This window comes from Plectropomus leopardus, chromosome 17 (assembly GCF_026936395.1).
Source record: "Plectropomus leopardus strain MGB_pleo_1.0 chromosome 17, ASM2693639v1, whole genome shotgun sequence".
Classification (NCBI taxonomy): Eukaryota; Metazoa; Chordata; class Actinopteri; order Perciformes; family Serranidae; genus Plectropomus; species Plectropomus leopardus.
Genome location: NC_142192.1, coordinates 6,827,874 through 6,849,375, shown reverse-complemented (window position 1 = coordinate 6,849,375; position 21,502 = coordinate 6,827,874). Strand labels below are relative to the sequence as shown.

Genomic DNA, 21,502 nt, shown 5'->3' with positions numbered 1-21,502 from the left:
ATAAAATTCTGGAAAAGTTCCCATTCCTGCCCCTTGATCTTAACTTTGACTGTTTCAGAAGGCCTATACTTCTAAATGAGGTTTGGTCCCGCCGTCTGATGACATGTTATCCATGCCAAGAAGTGAATGAATAGTAAAGAGTGATGAAAATGTTTTAACCTGAAGCCTACGGCGCATACAAAGACCCCTCTCATTAAGCAGAGAGGGGGGATCTCCTTGGCAACGGTGCTGTGTTTTCATGACACAGCCATACACCCGAGACAAGGAAGGGGAGATCAGCGATGTTGAGCGGCGGCTGTCCATAAACATTTATTTGTTCTTCCGAGGAACTCATTAAACATGGCAGACTCTTTTGGCCCGGAGCAACCTAATTTGTCTTGACATTCCTGAGAGCACATGGCGAGAGGGGAGCCCCGCTTCCCTTGTAAGCTGCACACATGTAAGACAGACAGGTAGAGCACCAGTTAGACAGCTGGAAAACAAAAACTTGTTAAGATATTATACTGCTGATGTGTGGTGTTTCACACAGTTTGGGCAAGAGTTTCTAGATGTTTAAGTCACGGGCTGTTTAGACCAACAAAGCATGATACATGACATCATATGAGGTCAATGTTTTAAGCTGTAAACATAGGGATACATGGGAATAAATCATGTGCGCCTAAACTGTTTTCAATGAGGGATTTTAAGCCGCTGACCAATATGAGGATGATTACAAATACAGTGGGGCCTCTGTAATGACTAAAACATATGTTCATTCCAGTGTCACATGCTGCATTCCATATTAATGACTACATTTAAACTTGCAGTCAGATTCTGACACAAAATTTAGCAGAGGTCAAAAGTCATGTGTTATCAGGAAAAAAGTGCATTTATCAGCAACACTGTATAAGAGGCTAGTTTTCAATTGTCATCCTTTGGCCAGGTGTTAAAATAGCAATTAGGGGGAACCACCTTTTAAATCTGCATTTGTTTGATTTATCCACATCATGCTTATCTGTCTTGCTTTTACTGATCTTGTTTTTATTTATTCAGTTTTAATTGACTTTGTTTTTGTCTCTGTAATGCGTCTTTGAGCCTTGTGAAAAGTGCTCTATCAATAAAATGTATTATTATTATTATTATTATTATTATTATTATTATTATTATTATTATTATTATTATTATTATTGTTGTTGTTGTTATAGTTATTATTATTATCTTAAGAAATACAGTGGCCATTTAAAGCTGCATATTTTTTGTGTTTTGTTGAGAGCATAATATCTGATGCACTGTTGCCTCAAAAATATGCCAAAATGTTAGTTTACATTATTTTAAATACCTTGCAAACATGAAGCAACCACAGATCGATTAAAAACTCAATGTTTGGGGGCTTAAAAACTGCTGAAAAATCAGCCACAGATTGATAAAAACATGGCTTTGTGTGACACACACATTTAGGGGCTGAATGCCACTGGAAAAACAACCATGGGATGTTAATAAACACCTACGTTTGGGGGCTAAAAAGCTGCTGGAAAAACAGCCACAGATTAATAAAAAACATGGCTGCGCGTGACATATGCATTTGAGGACTGAATGCCACTGGAAAAACAACAGGTTGTTAAAAAACACCCACTTTTGGGGCTAAAAAGCTGCTGAAAAAAACATGGGTTGCTAAAGGGAACCTGCTTAAGTTTGAGGGCTAAAAAACAGCTACAGATTGCTTACAAAAAACACCCATGTTTGGGGTCTAAAAAGCCGCTGGAAAAACAGCTGTGGGTCACTAGAAAAATATGGCTGTGTGTAAAACACATTTGAGGGTTAAAATGGCACTGGGAAAACAACCATGGGTTGCTAAAGAGAACCTCAGATTCGGGGTTAGAACTGACCACAGGTTGCTAAAACATCGCTGTGTGTAACACACATTTGGGGTTAAAATGTCACTGGAAAAACAATCGTGGGTCGCTAGCCTCCAAACACCTACATTTGGTGGCTAAAAAGCCTCTGGGAAAAAAGTCATGTTGCTGAAGAAAACTTCAGGTTTGGGGCTAAAAAGCCATCAGGAAAACAGCCACAATTCACCAATAAATGCCCATGTTTAGGGGCTAAAAAGCAAGTGAAATGACAGCCACGGACTGCTAAAAAAACAGCCATTTCAGGGCTAAAAGCTGCTGGAAAAATGGCCTCAGGTCACCAAAACAGGGCTCCGTGTAACACATTTTCAGGATAAAATGCCACTGGAAAAACTATCATGGGTTGCTAAAAATCACCTATGTTTGTGGTCTTAAACTCTGCTGTAAACTACTTCATTGACAGCACCTGTGACAAATATCTAGTGCTGCTCTGATTGCCTAGAACTGACATCAGCCTCTGTGAATCTGAGCTGCCGCTTGTTTACACATGCCCTGATGAACTGAGTTGAAACACATAGGCTTATAACTTTTACAAAACTGTGTGCCTTGGAATTTTTTGGTTATTACTTATTTTTGAGAAAGTTAACTACAAGTCTTAACTACCCTCTCCTGTTTTAGTCATGTCCTTGGATCCAAAGAGCACCTGTTTTTGATACGTATACATGTAAAACTCCTCAGCCAACCTATTTTATTATGTGTAGCTTTAAAGTAATGCCCCCAGAGTTTTCTTACACAATATTATTCCAGATCACTGAGCACATTCAAGACACTTTTCTCAAGAGAGACTAATGTAGTTGATGGAGCTCCTGGTCATAGTTTGTGATATTAAAGAGGCAAATGGAATTAATAAAGGCAATGATGGGAATAAAGTGTGTACACCACTGAAGCCGAAGAATTTTCTTTTCATGTTATGAATAGAGGCCGTTTTTTGGGGGGGGGTTTTTAACAGTAAGCTGAGCAGGCAACCTGAAGGACTGGAAGGTTATTTAATCTTGCCATTCCTCATTCTTTCTGCAGAGTTAGAATGCAAATCAGGGGAAAATGCAATGACATACATGAGCAGGCTCTCTACACGCAACCAGGCAGTAACTGACTTTAATGACAAAAGCCCATACAATATGCATAGAGTGATTACAGGGTGTGCGCCAAAGAATAATAGAAAATCAAACACAGAAAACCACACATGCTTAGAACATCCAGAGCTTGGCAGGGACATAAGTTTAAGCTTCTTATGTTCATATGGCACACTTAGTTAGGATATTAACAAGTTAACAATATTAAAATGTAAATGGTTCATACAACATAATCTCTAATCTGGAGCAGTATTTTTAAAACCATCAGGCTACAAACGCAAACGCTCCTGAATTTACTTTATTGCCTATGTTGCAATTTTTTAAAAAAAAAAATGTGTTCGAAAAAATTAAACTATGTTGTTTGTTTGAATGAACTTATGAACTTGGACTTAACTTTGATTAAGAACTGCATAGTCCCTGTTGCCTCTTCTGTTATAGTGAAAGTTACGAGCCAGCATCACTGTAGGACTATATTTAAGAACTTAGCTGACATTAGTTTACTATCTGTGGTGCCCAAAGCTTCAGATGGTTATTATTATCCACTCAGCACGACTTGCTAGTTTTTTTTGGTTTTTTTAAGTAGTCCTGTTTACTGAGGGCAACCATGGATGTAATAATAGGCTCTGATTACACCTTCTCATCCCAAGTCATCACATATTACTAATTTGTCAGTGGACTTCCATGTCTACATATTATGCTCTAGGTATCCAACTGCATCTGCTGGTGATGTTATGGGAAGCTGCCACCAATGTGAAGACATCAGCAGAAACACATGGTTAGGATTAGGCAAAAAAAAGAAGGTGGTTTTGTTTAGGCAACAAACGTGCATGGCAACCAATGCCATGACGTCCCCAAAAGCACATAGTTAGGATAACACTTCAAAGGCATGGGTGGTTTGGGTAAGAAAAAAATATTGTTTGGCTCATTTAGGAAGCAAACACCAGACTCCCATGTGAAAGTCCATGGTTAGTTGGATCCATCCACCACCCCTCCTGCCTGCCCTAAAAGGAGCCTCATACTCTTTATATTGCATCGGTACTTGCAGCATCTCAACCTGATGCCATCCAGCAGCATATCTTACAGCCATGACAGGTTCCATCTGTCCACGTATCCACCCGCACCTGGTGCCGTCCACCCAATCGTAACACAGCAAAAGATTCCTTCCAGCAGCATTATAAACTAACCCACCCAGTGGCATATCATGCTGCCACAAAAAGTGGCTTTTAGCATCGGTATCTTACGCCACTATCTCTGACAAAACACCATTATATGACGACTTTGGGATGAGAACAGACTGGAGCAGACAGACTTAAAAATGTGTCCACTTGTGATCAGATCTACTGAAACGCATGGTAACAACAGGTGTAAAAAAGGCTCATAGAGCAGGATTCAGCGCTGCCACAAGGTCAGTTGTTACTCATTCTGTGTAGTATGAATTTTAAATCCATGAGACTATAAGTTCTGTATTTGTAAAACTTTCCAAGAGCCTAGACAAGGGATTTTAAAGTCAATGATGTCATTCCAATGTTAAGTCTATAAGCTCAGGAACCCTAATGTGTACAATATGACAACGGGAGAGCACTGAAGTGCAAGGCACTGCCTGTTATACATGAATTCTGGATTCAAACAGATCACCACAGATTAAATACGTTCATAACTGTCCAACATTCAGTGGTGACAGCCCTTTGCATTTTTTCAAAGAAACTTTGATAGACTGGCAATTTGTTTTTGCCTTCAGCCCAGTGAGTACTAATTGGACTGAATCCTGCAGAGGTGGATAAATGGATGCTTGGAATGTGTGTGTCAAGTGTTACCAACATGCACAATTACACAGCTGAAGAGTACACTAAAATGTTTCTGACAACATTTGAGGCAAGGGATTCAGTTACAGAATATCGATTCATATTTGACTGGCGCTGCCTAGTTTGACATAGTGATTGACAGCTGCTTAAGAAACTGCTGGGCTCCGATTGATTAGTTCCCATGCACCATGCAAGTAATAGCCAATGCCATTATAAGGAGTAGGAATAGATAAAGGGACATTATCTGTCTCATGTGTGTCTTTCAGAATATAGTGACAGTAAGTTGATGTGTTTGTTTTGTAATTAGTATCTTTATTATATAATTGTATTATTATATATAAATAGGCTAACTGATGACAGTTGTTGGGTTTCCTTATGTTGCAAGGGAGATGCCACAGTCTGTCAAATTTGATTAAACCCAACAGTATTCCTTAAAATTTTATTTATTCATGACTGTATGAATAGTCTCAAACTTTTTTTTTCCAAATGCCTTAAAAGTAGAAACTTCCCTTCATAATTACTGAATTATCTGCTCCATTTACTTATATAATTTAATGTAATTTAAGGGAGGAAGACAAAAAAGCAAAAGAATTAGAGGAGAATCATGAGGGTAGAAATGCCTGTATGTTCACAGTATATCGTGGTTGACTGGGTGGGTTATCTGGCTGCAGCTCCACGTTTATACGGCGGTTCTTCACTGTCATCTAGTGGCCGACTGCAGCATTTCAGCACCATAAAAACAAGTGGAGCCTCTTTATTTCACTGAACTTTATTTTCTTTTCCTTTTACTTTGACAGGAGCATCATCTGGAATAACCTCACAGTTTGTACAAATACAGTACATTTTTTCTCTCTTCAGAAATGCATTACTTTCAGTCACTCTCAGTGACATCCAGAGGGTGTAGGGATGACAAGGTGAATACTGCACATGAAGTGAGGCTGCTCTACACCGTGTTAACACGCTTTAACTGAGCTACAGACAGTGTGAGTGTGTGTGTGCGTGTGTGTGCGTGTGTGTGTGTGTGTGTGTGTGTGCGTGCCTATGTTTTAGTGCACAGATGATGGTTGTGATCATTGCATTTTTGTGCAGCTATTGCCATCAGGTTACAATATGGATAAACAAACATGGAACTTGCATATTGAATACCGAACCCCACCTGAGAACGAATCAACACACTCCAGCGTTCACATTAGATTTGTCAAAGCGCACAAAAGTAAAACCATTTGAAGGAGGAAGCACAGGTATTGCTTCTGCAGTGTGAGCAGGAAGTAGAAGCTTAAAAATCATTGTGTGATGGTTATGACAGCACAAGCAGGAGGTGGTGCAGCACAAACACTGATGGCACTGCTTCAGCTCAGGTGCACAATGTTCAGGAGTCCTACAAAAAGTGGTACAAGACCCCTCGGGGACTATAAAGTGATGTCTGAATGGATGTAAATAAACAAAAAAAAGGTCTTTAGTCATTATCATGCAGTTGCATTCACTGCCATTTACACAGCACGGAAATCTGTACACACCGATACAACTGAACACACTGTGCTGTTTGTGCAATGTTAAAGGGAAAATCCACACAAAACAGAACTCACATGTGCGATTTCAGTATGTTGGTTGTTAAAGCTTTTAACAAAGAAAGTTGGATAATGGCATCACATGACCATTTTTGGGGGTAGGTCCAGTGAAAGTGTATTACTTACTGAACTCAGTGGACCCATATACTTTTGAGATATTTCAGATTGGTGACAAAGAAAATCTTGTTTGCAAAAACATAAATGTCTATATGCTGACCAGGAATCTCATCATTTTCTGTTAAAACTATATGTAGGCCTACATTTAAAACTGTAAAAAAAATGAATCCACAATTCAATACATGTAAATATAAGGTTCATCAATGTCTTTTCCACACCAAATCACATGAATTCCACTAGAGTCACAAACTGAGATTGCAATTTCTGATAATATGTTAAAGGTCCAGTGTGTAGGATTTAGCAGCATCTAGTGGTAAACTGGCAGATTGCAATCGTGGATGTATAACTACACACCGGACCCCGGTATAGCACCTATTCATTCCAAGGGCATTGCTCACCTGGTGCATGTGCAAAAAAAAGTTTATGGGTTTACTTCAATTGTATGCGGCCCATTTAATATGCAAATATCTTTTGGCTTCACACGCAAGTTACTGCTCGGCACATGACATCATGAATTTTTAGATTGCTTTTTTGTATTCATAATAATAGTCATAATTGACATAATTTGCAATATAAGGTGTCCTGTCAACAGTTTTTCAGACATTTTACAGCCTGTGGGGAAAATGCTTGCATTGGCTAATGTTACCTACAAGTTGAAAAAAAACGTTTTAGAGAAATGTTCAAAGAACACTGAGGATGTTTATCACTTCAGTCACTAAAAATCATCCCAAATGAGCAAGCATTGGTGATTTTGGAGAGGGGCTAGATAAACTTGCTGATGGGGACTGAGGCAAAATGAGCCATGTAAGTTTTAATTTGTTGTCCATCTGTACATCCAAAGCAGTTTGATTTAAATGCAGAGCTTTAAGCTATAAATGGCAAAATTTCCTCATATTCTTAAATGCTCCATGGTTGTGGTCAGAGTCCCGTGACTGCCTTAATTTCTCAAGATGACATCACCAGTACAAACTGTCTCCCTGCTGTTCAGTTTAAGGGGAAATTGGTGCAAAGTCACACAATAATCAGAGCTGCCCAATGTTATAGAAATAACATATGTGAATTCTATATTTGGGAGAGACTTTCCCTGTAAGACCGCACCAAGCTTTTTAAGCCCCCAGAGTTTTTTTCCACCTGAAACATCAAAGCCACTATTTCACAATATTCGATGGATCCGACATGCTGGTTAAATCATGTTTTACATGAGATTCATCAGAAAGGCATATGGCTCTGTCACTACACCAGTTCCACCATCTGATAACATTAATCTTTTCCTGCGCTTTTCATTCCACAACAAAGGCTGCATCCTCCACAGCCATGCATCCAATCTGCTCTAGTGTTCCTATTTCCACTACAAATTGAACACATACACACATATCTTTGTGATTGTCATCCTCATACACATGACTTCACCCCGAGCTTTCAGACAACCAACACGTAATAAGATATTTGAATTCATACCACTTGTATCTGACTGTGTTACAGCATGCAAGTTTCAAACAAGGTGTGTTTTCACTTGAGAAAGCCGTCATTTCAGTCAGCGCAAAGGGTCGAAGCTGGCACTTTTGTGGCCCCTGGCTTTGGAGCTGGGGCCAGCGTCCAGAGAGGTAGGGGAAACTGGGGCGTCGTCAAAGGAAGGGTTGGTAATATGCAAAGCCGCTCGTTTGCTTTTCTTTGATCGAGTCTTGGTGTGATGTGGTGGAGAGGTATCGCCTTGCGAGCTAGCAGTGTGGCGGGCCCCGCAGCTGGTGGAGAGCTCCGGTGAGGGGTCAGGGTGCACCGCGGGGCTGCTGTCTGGGCAGGTATGAGCTGTCTGAGGTTTCCCCTGAGGACACGAGGTGGACAGCAGCGGAGGGAGGGTGGCCGACTCCAGCAGACCTTTAGTTCCTTGTGTGCACTGGGGAGAAAGAACAAAAGACAAAGTGATGAGACGAGTCAGCGGAGTTAGCAGGGTGAACAGCAGGATGTTACATCACTTCAGTGAACGCAGCAGCAGCTGTGCAAGATGAATCACAAGGCAAGCTGGAAGTGCAAGCAGGCCATGTGTGGCTCAAAGCAGGAGTTTGCAAATGTTTTGTGCCTTAGATCTGCATGCAGATAAACAATAGACCTAGGGAATTATATTTGATAGGTGTTTGTTTCAAAGAGCATCAAATAGCATTGTCAAGTTAGTTAGAACTCAGTAAAAAATAGTACAAAAGAGTACTACAGCGGTGTACTTTGTGCACTGTGAAAAATGTCCATAAAATTAACAGCCAGGTGCTGTAAAATCCTGACATCATAAAGGAAAATAATGTAAATAGAAAAAACAAAAATGAAACAGTGTTCAATTTACAGCAATATTTTGTAAAGCACTGAACCAAATGAAACAGTTAATTTTAAAGGAAGAATATGTTGAAATGATTGTTAAGATAAAAATAATGATTAGTGGCCTTTTAAACACTGCTCTTCACCTGGAGAATTTAGACCTAAGTTTAAAATGTCCTCAGCCCTGAAGCTACAATACACTCAGAGTGTGAATAATAGATGAACTTCAAGAGCATAAAGCCATGGGGGGCATTTCTTATTCAAATTGAAAACATTAACTGTTAAGGAAGGTTCACAGTTCCCTGTGTAAAAAGCTCTATTTCATCTCAGTTTCAGGGAGACAAAGGAGCTTTGATATCAGGTCAGTCCAGCCAGGCTGTCAGTGTGTCCCCAAAGATACTGACACATATCAACACTTTTTGATTTGTTTTCCTGTATGGAGCTGCTTAAAAAGATAATATATATTCATATCCACATCCATCCATATATCCAAATAGTATTAAGAATGGGTTTACACAGTCAAGTTAATTATCTCAAAGAGACAGTTCACCCCAAAATAAAAAGAAATACATATTTTCTTTCTTACCTGTAGGGCAAATTGTGTAGATTTTTTTTGGTTTGAGTTGCTGAGTTTTGGAGATATCGGCCGTAGAGCTGTCTGCCTTCTCCCCAATATAAATGGAAAAGATGGCACTCAGCTTGTGGTGCTCAAAGTGCCAAAAGAAAATATATTTAAAACTCAACAGCAATGTCTCTTTCTAGAAATCATGACCAAGTAACACAAGATTATCCATAGACCTTGTCATGAGCAGTTTCATGTAGGAACTATTTTCTCTCTACCAAACTACAGCCACCAATGAAATGTGCATTTACTGCTGGCTCACCTAGCACCACTGAGTTAGCTAAACGTACAGCTGAACCGAGGAGCTGTAATCAGTGTTTACATCTTTTGCTATCACATGCTCTTTTCCATGAGTAGATGCACTCTTCCTTCTGCATGCTGATTCGGTTGTTCATTTGAAAGAAAATAGCTCATACATGAAACTACTCGCATCAAGGTCTGTGGATTATCTTGAGTGATTGGGTCTTAATTATTCTAGGGTTTCCCAGACCCCTTGCTGAAGACCCAGACTATACAGTTTTATCACCTAAACCTTTAAATGACTTTGAAGAACTACATTTGCCACTTCACTATGCAGAAGGAAGTGTGCATCTACTATTTATACTAACTATAAGTTCGATATTCAATGGTGCTAGGTCACCTAGCACCACTCAGTGAGCTAAGTCAGTCACACTGTCATGGGCACAAACCTCTCATCCATGAGTACATGCACATTTCCTCCTGCACGATGACACATTTGGCAGGTGTAGTTCAATAAGTGAACTGTCCCTTTTGATTTTATGTGATTTCATGGCTATAGTGACTATATCATGCACCTTAAGAGTTCTTTTGGTATGCTTAGTTTTCCCCTCCCATCATGTACAAAATGCTACAAATGGTTTTACCTTGACAAGAACAACTTTTTGTCACAGACAGTCAATTCTGTGGCATGAAAGAGGTCAAATTTAAAGATACTTGTGTAGTATAAGAATAAATATGAATACATTTTACATATAGAATTTTACATGTAGAACACACTGTCTTGTGTTAAATTATCCACTCTAAAATGCATTTAACATGACAGCAAAAAAAAAATAAGGCATGGGCACAGCAGCAAGCCAGAGAGAACATGCAGACACAGCAGTGGCCACAGAGATTCTGCGCTCGCTTCCGCCTTCTCTAAACAGGCTTACCAAGCTCAAACTTTTCTCTGCACTAACAGTAGACAATCAGCCAGTGCAGGTCAGAGCAAAGTCCAGACATTTCTCCTCCTTGTGTTGGTGGCGCGACACAGGCACAGAGACAAATCACATACAGAACAGCAAGTTAGGACTGGATGAAGAGACACACTGGGAGGGTACTGACACCGGGACAGTTTTTTAGGAGCTTGGAAAATACTTAAATACTCCCAATATTTGAATTTGGAGGGTGCACAAACAGTACAATGAAAAATGAGCACACACAGATGATGATTTGCATGGACGAAAATGCATGTTTTATTATGTTTACATTGCATTTACTGACAAAATAAATGTATAAAACAGGTAACAGAGGCATGAAGACAAACATGATGTGTCACAAATAATTTGGCATTTTGACGTTTCATATGCAAACATATGACTGGTAACATGAGAAGGTGAACCACCACAAAATAAAAACAAAGAAATGTTGGTGCAGAAAAAGCTTCCTCACAGCTCCACCGGTGCATCAACTGAATTCAAAAGACTATTTTTACACATTCACCGAAGCCAACAACAAAATTTCAGACAAGAAAACACTAACAGCGTCAACTGGCTTTCAGTTTGTTCCACACACAAAAATTAAAAAAAAAAAAAAAAAGCTTTTATGGCTGTCCTGTTATTTTGGTGTAAACAAAAATGAGCTGTTTGTCTTCCAAAAAAATCCAAACTGCAGCTACTCTACTGCTTGATATGAGAGCGCTGCAGCTCAGGCTGCCACTCTCTTCTGAACCGCAGTTAACGTCTTGTAAACAAAAGTTGCTGTACGACTTTCCAAACGTCCTTTTATATCGCTTGCTGTCAGAGAGAACAACAAACAAGAAACTAGCATGTTCACTTACAACTCGTGCTCTCCTCGTCCCTCAAAAAACACCCTGAGTCGACATACTGCACATGAGAAAATACTGGAGGTGTAAATTCTGATAAAAAACTACAAATATATATATATATATAAATTATATAGTAAATAGTATCACTGTCGCTTATTTCAAAAGAAAAAATGTCTGCAAACCTGATATGTTCATTTTCAACAGCCAACTGCACATTACTAAAACACTGTTTAAAACTATAGTTGAGCTTTTTGTAAAAGCAGCTCATTTCCTCCCGAGAGTGAGATAAAAGGATTGATACTTCTCTCATCTGTACTCCAAATATAAAACTACTGCCAGCAGCTGCTTAGCTTAGCTTGGCACAATGATTGAAACAGAGGGAGACAAACTATAAGCAATAAAATGCACTCCTAATCAATTGAGCCTGACTACGTCTTGAAATAACCTGTGGTGGCTAATGTTAGTAAAACCTGAAGGGATATTGCTGCCTAACTGACATTACTGAGTGGGGGTGAGCAACTTGGGAAAAAAATGTCCAACCAATTGCAAGAAATCAGTAAAAGGAACAAGAAAATAACCTGAAAATTACTTTTAAAAAGGGGATTTTTTAAAAAGGGCATGGGGGGTGTCCAGAAAACTATTATTGTAATTATATAATTCATGGTAACCTTTTTTTTCTTATTTTCAGGTAATTTTCTTGTAACCTTCTTCTAATTTCTTGCTAATTTTTGAATAATGTCTGCCCTTCCGACATCACACGAACGCAGCATATAACCCAGCAGAAGAAGAAGAATGATTACATCAACTCAAGCGTCCAGTGGGTCCCACCAGAGACGTACCCTGCGATGGAGACACAGAGGCTGAGAGCACAGACAACGAGGCCGTTCCTGTAAATGTTCCCGCAATGGAAACACACCCATTGATATTGATCCTCTCATCTCATTCTATGGAAGTTCGTCCATTTGCCAAAAATTGAGACAGACCTTTTAACTGCTTTAAAATTTGATTCAAAGTACTTCAACTGATGTAAAGCAAACACCAAGTTGTCAACTTCGTTTTGAAATTCCTTCAAAGCATCTAGCAGTGAGTCTGCAGGGCTGAGACTTCTCCCATGTGCCAAGTGTATAAAACTACAGCAAAAAATGCAAATAGCCCTTTCTAGAACCAGTCTCTGATTTCTCCGTTCTGGGCTTCTCTGTTGAAGACCATGGCGAACTACTTGAAAGAGGACCTGCTCTGTTAAAGAACAATCCTTATTTTCAGGTAATTAGCAACTAATGAAAACATACTTATGAATATTATATACCAATTCTGCTGACAGATGACTTTAAATCCTACACGCTGGACCTTCATGTCTAGTTTGCACTGAGAAAAGTGATAAACACTAAACTTCTGACCAGAGTCACAGCAGTGAAACATGAAACCAGTACACCGTGGTATGAAACATTTTTCCTGAAAATTGTTTCAATTATAATAGAGTTCATTGAACCCAAAAAACTTATTTTTTCATTCTATTAGGGCTCATTGTAACTGATTACAATAACTGCAATTCGATATACCCTGATATTTTCTGACATTTTTACCACGGAAATCTTAGACTGTTGCAACTTTATCTCTGATTGCAGTGTACATAAAGGGGTTAACCTTTACACAACAACCAACCACAGGCAGCAGACAGAGGCTACAGCAGGCAACAAGGCTTCTGTCAGGCAGAGGAAGAGTTTTGGTGGGAGTAGGGGGGTGCAGGCACAGGAGAGGGGGATTCCTGCAAGCCAAAAGCCAGCTGGGAAGATCCTCCTACCACATTTATCTCGTTTTTAGGGGCCAGAATGGGCAGCTCGATGTCTGAGCCGGCTGTCTGGGCGGATTCATCCGCGGGTAGGAAACCTCGTCTGTCGATCAAGCTGAAAAAGACAGAAAGGTTCAAGTCATTAGGTGTGCCTCTTTAGGCTCATGTATCCTTAGTGATGAATGCACAGTAAACATCATGCTTACAGATTGCAAAAATGATAGAAAAAAGGCATTTTGAGCAACACTGTACATGTGCAGTATGGGGTCAACAAATGATCGACCTGGCCAATTACTGGAACAGATATTTTAAATTTTGCTAATTATCTGTATTGGTATTTTATTCTGACGATCATCCATAAAATTAATTAATTATGAAGTTCAAAAAAATCACTTGATTTTATTAAAAAAAAAAGTTGCTGTTTTTGATGTTGAAAGTTTCCATTTTGATGAAGTATTTGCTAAAGACGTTTAAGCATAGTTTTGTGTTAGAGTTTGTTACATTCCAAAAATCTAAATATCGAAAGGTTTTCATTTTTATTGTAAATTCATATTGGTTCCAAACATCGGTTATAGGCCTCATTAACTAATGTCATATGAATTGTAATGTTGCATTTTAATGTATTCTATTTTATGATCTTTCTTGACTTCCTTAAAGGGCTCTATAAATATAATGTATTGTTATTATAATATTATCATTATCAAAACAGCATACAAGGGTAGATGAGTATGCTGAATTTAGTATTTGCTGTTAATTTCCAGAAATTTTAATTCAAGGATTAGAGCCCTGCAAAAAACGTTACTAACAACACTTTTAATGATTGATCTAGTGTCTAACGTGCAAAATCCAAAACACTTCCTGGCTGATAAATGCAATGTGTTCCTGATTGCGAACCTAGTTTGGGGTTATAAGTCATTATATACATGCATTTCTGAGACGTGAATGAAACCAAATGCAGTGTGTTTGGATGTCTTTGACACGCGCGCATTCAAACATACTAATCAAGCATGGAGTCCTTTAATAACTCAAACAGACTAACCTGGGTGGCATGGGTCCGCAGAGCACAGAGCAGCAGTTGATAAAGATGTTTTTATGACTGTACGGGTTGGTGACATCTTCTCCACTCTTCCCCGACCAGGAGCCTTTAATCTGGGCCGAACAAGATATAGAATACAGAATCTTGATTCACATTCATATCCTATTTTTTTTTTATATAAAAGTTACCAACTACAGCTTTAATGCAATGTAATTAAAATACTATTTTACTTTACAAATATTCCAAATTGTCTTAATACTGTACCACAAGACACCAAAAAAGTCTATTTCACATCTACTCTACGATTTTATTGCGGTAAAGTCAACTCAAGGCATTACTCACATCTTCATTAGTGGTCAGGTTGGAAGCAACCAGGTATGTATGGAAGCCTGAGAGGCCCAAAATGGACCAGACTGAGAAGAAACATATCACCAGCTCCACTGCAGTGAAAGGTCGAGTCAAGGAGAGCATTGGTATATGCGCCAAGGGAGACAAAAATAAAAATACTTACTGACGTAAATTTTACACGTTTGTGATTAAAGGATATCTGCCTGGACTCTCCTGCAGAGCAAACACCAGGCCCTTTCCACCCTGAGCCCCTGAAAGAGGAGTAAGAGGAAAAAATAATGTTGACACAAGGCCATTAAGAGTAAAAGTGTGTAGTGGCTGCTATGTGAACCTGCTCTAATGTTGTAAACCCCGCCCGGCTGGCAATCCAAGCGAGACAAAACAAACACTTACACCTACTGACAGCTGTTTGAGTCAGGTGTGTTGGCAGCTATTATCAGTAAGATCAAACATAAAACACCTGTGATCCGGAGCAAAAACACGTACTTAGCGCTAGATGTGTGGTCACGCAGCCGAAGATGAACGCCGTCAGGAAGGAGAGGGACACGATGAAGGTGTAGAAGAAACGGTAGTTGCGTTTCCCCACACAGTTCCCCACCCAGGGGCAGTGATGGTCAAATCGCTCTGAAAAGAGAAACACAGAAAATGAACCCAGAGTGGAACCGCTGACATTTGGATTGAAATTTTATTTCAGGAAAACGTCGACAGTTTTGAGAAGCCGCTGATGAGTCATTCCATGAGTGGGGCCTGAGCGAGAGTAATGGGATCATGTTCGCTGTGGCCCTATGAGGTCTCCATCAATTATTTATCATGTGTAAATGTCAGAGTGCCGGTGTGTGTCCGCAGCTCACCCACACAGTTGTCACACAGGCTGCAGTGGGAGGTGCGCGGAGGTCGGAACATCTTGCAGGTGAAGCAGTACTTGAGCTTCACCACCTGCTGGTTGATGAGGACTTCCTTGGTGCGCGGTGGCGGCCGGTAGCTGGTGTTGCCCGTGTTGTCTGCATAGGAGAAGACACATAATTACTCCTATTCACTGATCAATAGATCTTAAATGATAATGATCTGGCCTTTAATTATAGCATACTGACAACTTTTCCTGCTGTTAAAAATGTTTAGCTGTCTCCATTACATACTAATCGTGAAAAGTATGTTCTATTTACGCATAGCCATAGTATTCTATTTTTGTCCACTCAAGATACAATAAATCAACGCATTTTTCCATCTTAAAGGGACAGTTCACCCAAAAATTAGAACTATATATTTTTCTTCTCACCTGTAGTGCTTTCTGTCAGTACTGATTGTTTTGTTGTGTGTTGGAGATATCAGCCATAGAGATGTCTGTCTTTGCTCCAATATAACGGAATTAGATGGCATATGGTGTTCAAAGCGCCAAAAAAAATTCATTTGAAAAATTTAACGGTAATGTCTCTTTCCAGAAATCCTGACCTAGTTACTCAAGATAATCCACAGACCTTGTTGTGAGCAGTTTCGTGTAGGAACTATGTTCTTGCTAGAGAAGTAAACCCACCAACTGTATCACTACGCAGAAGGAAGTGTGCATCTACTAGCTCAGCTAACAGCACTAAGTGAATGAATTTCTATGTACCCTAGTTTCTGAGTGACCACTTTTTTTGTTTGTTTGTTTGTTGTTTTTGTTTTTTTCTTCTTTCTTTTCTCCCTATTTTTTGTGTCTTATGATTTACTCTTTGGTTGTTTGGTTGATTGTGTCTACATATTTTGATTTTATTGGTTGCTGCTCTCATTCAGTTCATTTCATGCAAAGATGTGATGTGCTTTTTTGACTCCTTATTTAATGTTCATTAAAAAAAGATAGCAGCACTGAGCTAGCCAGCCATTGAGGGCTCTATTAATGTTTACATCTCACACTGTCAGGTGTCTCTCATCCATGAGCAGATGCACATGTAGTTGAGTAGAAAGAAAATAGTTCCTGCGCGAAACTGTTCATAACAAGGTCTGTGGATTATTTTGGATAACTGGGTCATGATTTCTGGAAAGAGACATTGCTGTTGCATGTTTTCAGGTAATTTTTTGGTGCTTTCAGCACCACAAGCTGAGTGTCATCTGGATCCATTATATTGGAGAGAATATCTCCAACACTCTGCAACTCACACCAAAACAATCTAGACTGATAAATAGCATTACAGAAGGGTAAAATGTGTATTTTTGATTTTGGGGTGAATGTCCCATTAAAATTTACAGGAGAAGACATAAGAATTACACTGATGCATGGAAATTAAGCAGCTACTTTGAAATGTCCACATAGTGGGGCAATACTAAATCAACAGCACAGTCTAAGCATATTTGTAGTGTTTTTAAGTATTTATTTACACGCTTTATCTTACCACTTTTCCACTGTCAACTCACTACGAGCTAAAAATCTGCTTAGAATTAGTATGAAATTAAGACAAATCTTGAATTAACTCCACGGACTAACTAACTGACTGATTAACTATTAATGGGATCAGTAATTACATTCAGCCTAATAACAGGAGAATACTGCAAACGAAATGTCCAAAGCGTTTCCTTAAAGACAGAGCGGTAGGTAAATGTTCAATACTTATGTCAGAATCTCTCTTTCAAATATAACTACAACAACGGCAGAACGGTTGGGTAATATGAACATGTTACATCATCACTGCCTAAACTTTGGTCATGAGTAGGAGTTAACAAGGTGCGCACGAGCCAACTTTAGACACGAAGGTCATTACATCGAGGCTTGCCATATGAAGAGCAAAGATACTGTTGGCAAGACATGAAACTGACAGTGAATAAAACTGATGGGATGCTTTGAACAGACCTGAGGTGCAAAAACAGACAGATTGAGGGAAAGCAAATCTTCCAGTCCAAACTTTAGAAGTCAAAAGGACGCATTTCTTGTACAAATAAATACACTAATTGCTGCCAAGTTGACATTCGTTCCACAGAGTCATGGTAAATGAGTCTTTTCAAGAAATCTACTTAGGACCTTTAACATGCCAAAAGATTCATCATCATTAAAATAAACTGGCAACAGAATCACTGTTCATTAGAACGTGCCTTATGTTTCCATTTCAGGGTGAAACAGCCGACCTCAGCAGAACAATGCCTTCAGTTTGAAATGTGAATTGTGCTCTGAAGCAAAATAAACCGTGTGAACGCTCTGGTGACAGTGACAAAAATAGAATTTCTTTAAGGTTTGACACAAATGAATGCCACTAAGCAGACTTATGAAGAAATGAGCAGAGCTACTCAGTTTCAGTTTGCTTTTCTATTTGGGAATATAAATGACATTTGGAGAGTTCTAGTGCTGGTGGTGGCCTAAATTCAGAGCCATAAATTGGCAGGAATACCACTCTGGATGAAGAATGCCATTACTTAATGCTCTGCTATGCAGGCATTGATGATTATGGTTTGTAAACAATATTGCCAGCTAAGGGGGAAGCGATAGCCAAACCCAGATGCACCCTCTCTTTCCCTTTGTTGGCTTGGTATTTCCCCTGACTATATATTAACGTTTTTCAGTGGTTTTTTTTTGTTTGTTTGTTTCTGGAATTTTGTAGTTACCTCTTAGATGTGTGCTGCTTATGATCTGGAACCTAGTTGATGATTTTTATTGACATGCTATGCCATTGTTATTGTTTATAAAGGCCTGCTGACATGTGTGTGATGTCACGTTAGAGGCCAACGCTGTTGTGTTAAACGTCACACCTTTGATTCTGCAATGCCGGCATGCTGTCTAAAACACACACTGGAGTGACATGATGCCGCATCAAGAAGGAAATTCATAGCAGCCCTTATAAAAAAAAAAAAAAAAGACTTTGTATTAAGTCCAAAGAACATCCCGACCACAGCGAAATAATAGGACAATACAGGCTGTGGGCACGATCTCTTCACATAATACACTGCCACCCAATGCTAGTGGGTTCTAAATAATGACTTAGAGCAGTGGTTCCCAACTTGATGGGTCAGGTGTCCACTCTGAATGGACCACAAGTGACTTGTGAATGTGTCAAGTTTGTAAAAAAAATGATTTATTTTGAAGTAAAGTGAATTCCAGACACCAAGCTTTTCTGCTGAAGTGTCGTCTCTGTTCATTTTTGCATTATGTTTTATGTCTATGTGTTCTAAGCCCACTTGTTGTTTGCATTTTGCAAAATTAATTTAAAAAATTAAATACATGGTAATTTATAATGTGTGGACCTTGAACTAATGACTTAGGAGAAATCTAGACCCTGTGGCTGCACCAGCTGGGGACCACTGGCTTAGAGAAATTACTTTGTTTGAGTCTTTAAAGTGAGCCTTTTTTTTTTTAAAGAAAAAAATCTGCACAGTATACATTAAAAACTGTAAAATTTTATGATATTGGATATCACATTTAAACAACCTTGAGACAACCATATCATTAGGACCTTGCTTTTAACCCAGTTGGTCCTTACCGATCTGTTTCTCAATGTCTGCCGCCTCATCTGGCGTTGCTCTGGGCAGGATGCCGGGGTCAGTGAGGCTGGTCTGGAGCAGGGTGATGAGCACAAACACAAAGAGGCCTCCTCCAATTACAGGTATGCAGCTGGTCAGGTGTTTGACCAGGAAGGGACAGCTGTGATAAGGGGCAGCCACAGAGAGAAGATGGGTTACTAAGACAGGCTGAGAGAATAAAAGGCTGAAAAAGGATGGAGATAAAAGCCCAGTCTCATACACCTGGACCTAATTTTTTTCACCCACCAGGGGATCTACTTATAATTAACATTCAGTGGCTTTAATCACCATGTAAAATCCATGGAGATAGGACACACTTTTCACTGCAATGTTACAGAGAATAATTTTCATATTCAAGCACTACTCTTTATCATAGTATATATCATGCCTTATCAGCCCACTGAAACATGGAGCAACATCATTTTTCTTGTGCTGCTTTCAAATATTTTTAAAAGTGTTTAAACCTTTGAAACCTGATCAAATTGGTGTGATTTCTTTCATAAACACTGGGGAAAAAGGCAATGAGCAACTTGTTAAAAATGTTCCACAAATTACAAGAAAGTAGATGTCGAAAATTAGTATTTTTTAAAATACATTACAAAACACATTATTTCTAGGGAAAAATATCTAGGGAAAAAAGAAAAAAGGCTAAATGAAAACTATATTTTTAATTAATAAAATTACATATATAAAATTATGTTACAAATTTATTATTTATAGTTTTTTAATTAACTTTTTATTTGTTTTGAGTGTTTTTCTTTGTGTGCATATTTGTCCTTAATTTTTTTAAGATATGATTCTTATACTTATTACTGATTTCTCTCTAATTATTGGCTCACTTATACTTTTGTTGCCCGTTGCCCTCTCCCCAAAATAGATGACATTCAATCATTGTAAGACTAAATCTAAATGTAAAACTTTACCAGACTACATTATGAAATCTGACATTTTTTATGTGAATTGCGTATTAGTACATGGATTGCTCTGGTAAAACACAAATAAGGACATCATTAGGAATAAGTAGAACCTGCTCTAATATTCGGCGTGGATTTGATAAACCAGACAGAAATCAATTCAATAAAATTGCAGTTTATAAAGCTCGTTTTCTTCATATTACTGTATGATGTGGGATATGATACGTATTGATATTTCGTCCTTTATACGTCATATGAGCTGAGCTCGCAGGTGATATGACTGAATTGTGGACCTAATATGACACATAAACTCACTCAAATATAAAGAATAATCCACATGTGATGAGAATAAGGCCCAGGGTGAGGGGTAATACTCCACTCTGCCGGGCCACGATGATCCGTCCATCGCAGTAGAAGCGGTTCTTCCCGGGGAAAATTTCCCACTTTCTCCTCGGTCTCTTGGGCTTTTCTCTCTTATCCCCGTCGTGTCCATGATGAGGTGGAGGGGTCGGGGTGGGCGTCGTAAGTGCCCGGGGGTCGATTTGTTGATACTCACAGTTTTTCATGATTTATGATGAAGTTTGGGTGCTCTGTCCCAATTCGGAGAACCGGGTCTTTTGGCGAGCGGTCGACAGCATCACCGACGCCCGTGTTTGATGCAGCTGAGAGGAGCAAACGTCGTCACTCCGCGGAGAAAACAAGCTAATCCTACACCATGGGTATCCAGCTGTAAATAACCCAAACAGCCCGTGCTCGAAATTACATCTCTGGTGCTATCCATGCCTCTTCACTTATCCCTCCTTGACTTTATCTCCAGAAAGTCTTCGCACAAATTCAGGTTTTGACCAACTGGTCATCGTTAGCTTGTTAGCTGTGCCATTAAGACTAGCCAACTCAGCCAGCTGCGGACTATTTAACATCAGCAAACCCAAAATACCGTTACCCCTGCTAGCATGTTAGCTTGCTCGTCTTGCACACATTACCAACCCCTTTTTGCGAATATCCAAAATATCCCGAATGGATAAATCAAGAGGAGCAATAAAACTTAATATTTTTCCATTTATATATATATTACTCTCCTACCAGGAGCGCCGACACATTCGTGACTAGTGCTGGTTAGCTACGCTGTCACAAAACGAGTCGTCCCGTCAAACTAGCTGTTGTCAAACTCAACACAAAGAAAAGCTGCGTTTCCGGTTCATTTCATTTCAAAATAAAGCAACAATATTTTAATTCCATTTTAATTATAATGATGACAATCATACAAAATTAATGGACACGTAATGATTTTCAATAACCTATTTATAGCATTTTCCTTTATACGTCTTTCCGTATAAATGTCAAATGTCTACAGATTATGAAATGTTGCCAAACGTTACCTTCCATATCCGGTAAATCAGCGGTCACTGTGGGTGACTTGACGTTCATCATGCGAGGAATCTGCGGAGCTGCAATCGGAAGTCAACAATTCCAGGTCTGGAATTATTAAGGTACGTGTGTTCATACTTGCCTCT

The 21,502-nt window shown here is 39.2% G+C and overlaps 1 protein-coding gene across 1 annotated transcript; it reads right to left on the bottom strand.

The window, feature by feature from the left end:
- Nucleotides 1–5,523: 5,523 nt before the first annotated feature.
- Nucleotides 5,524–21,145, bottom strand: zdhhc18b (zDHHC palmitoyltransferase 18b). The gene is made up of 9 exons (XM_042506356.2): nucleotides 20,304–21,145; nucleotides 19,035–19,195; nucleotides 15,447–15,596; nucleotides 15,082–15,219; nucleotides 14,795–14,846; nucleotides 14,590–14,692; nucleotides 14,251–14,360; nucleotides 13,224–13,326; nucleotides 5,524–8,343 (listed from the first exon to the last, which is right to left on the bottom strand). Exons 1-9 carry the CDS (start codon nucleotides 20,552–20,554, stop codon nucleotides 7,984–7,986), a joined length of 1,428 nt encoding a protein of 475 aa, XP_042362290.1. The 5' UTR covers nucleotides 20,555–21,145; the 3' UTR covers nucleotides 5,524–7,983.
- Nucleotides 21,146–21,502: the final 357 nt, after the last annotated feature.

Bases quoted from the DNA above. Each gene is read 5' to 3' on its own strand.
- zdhhc18b (XM_042506356.2), bottom strand. From the start codon at position 20,554: ATGAAAAACTGTGAGTATCAACAAATCGACCCCCGGGCACTTACGACG. The intron at 15,220-15,446 runs GTGAGCTGCGGA...TTCTCTTTTCAG, and splicing joins CCTGTGTGACAACTGTGTGG to AGCGATTTGACCATCACTGC. The intron at 14,693-14,794 runs ATATCCTTTAAT...TCGACCTTTCAC, and splicing joins CTGCAGGAGAGTCCAGGCAG to TGCAGTGGAGCTGGTGATAT.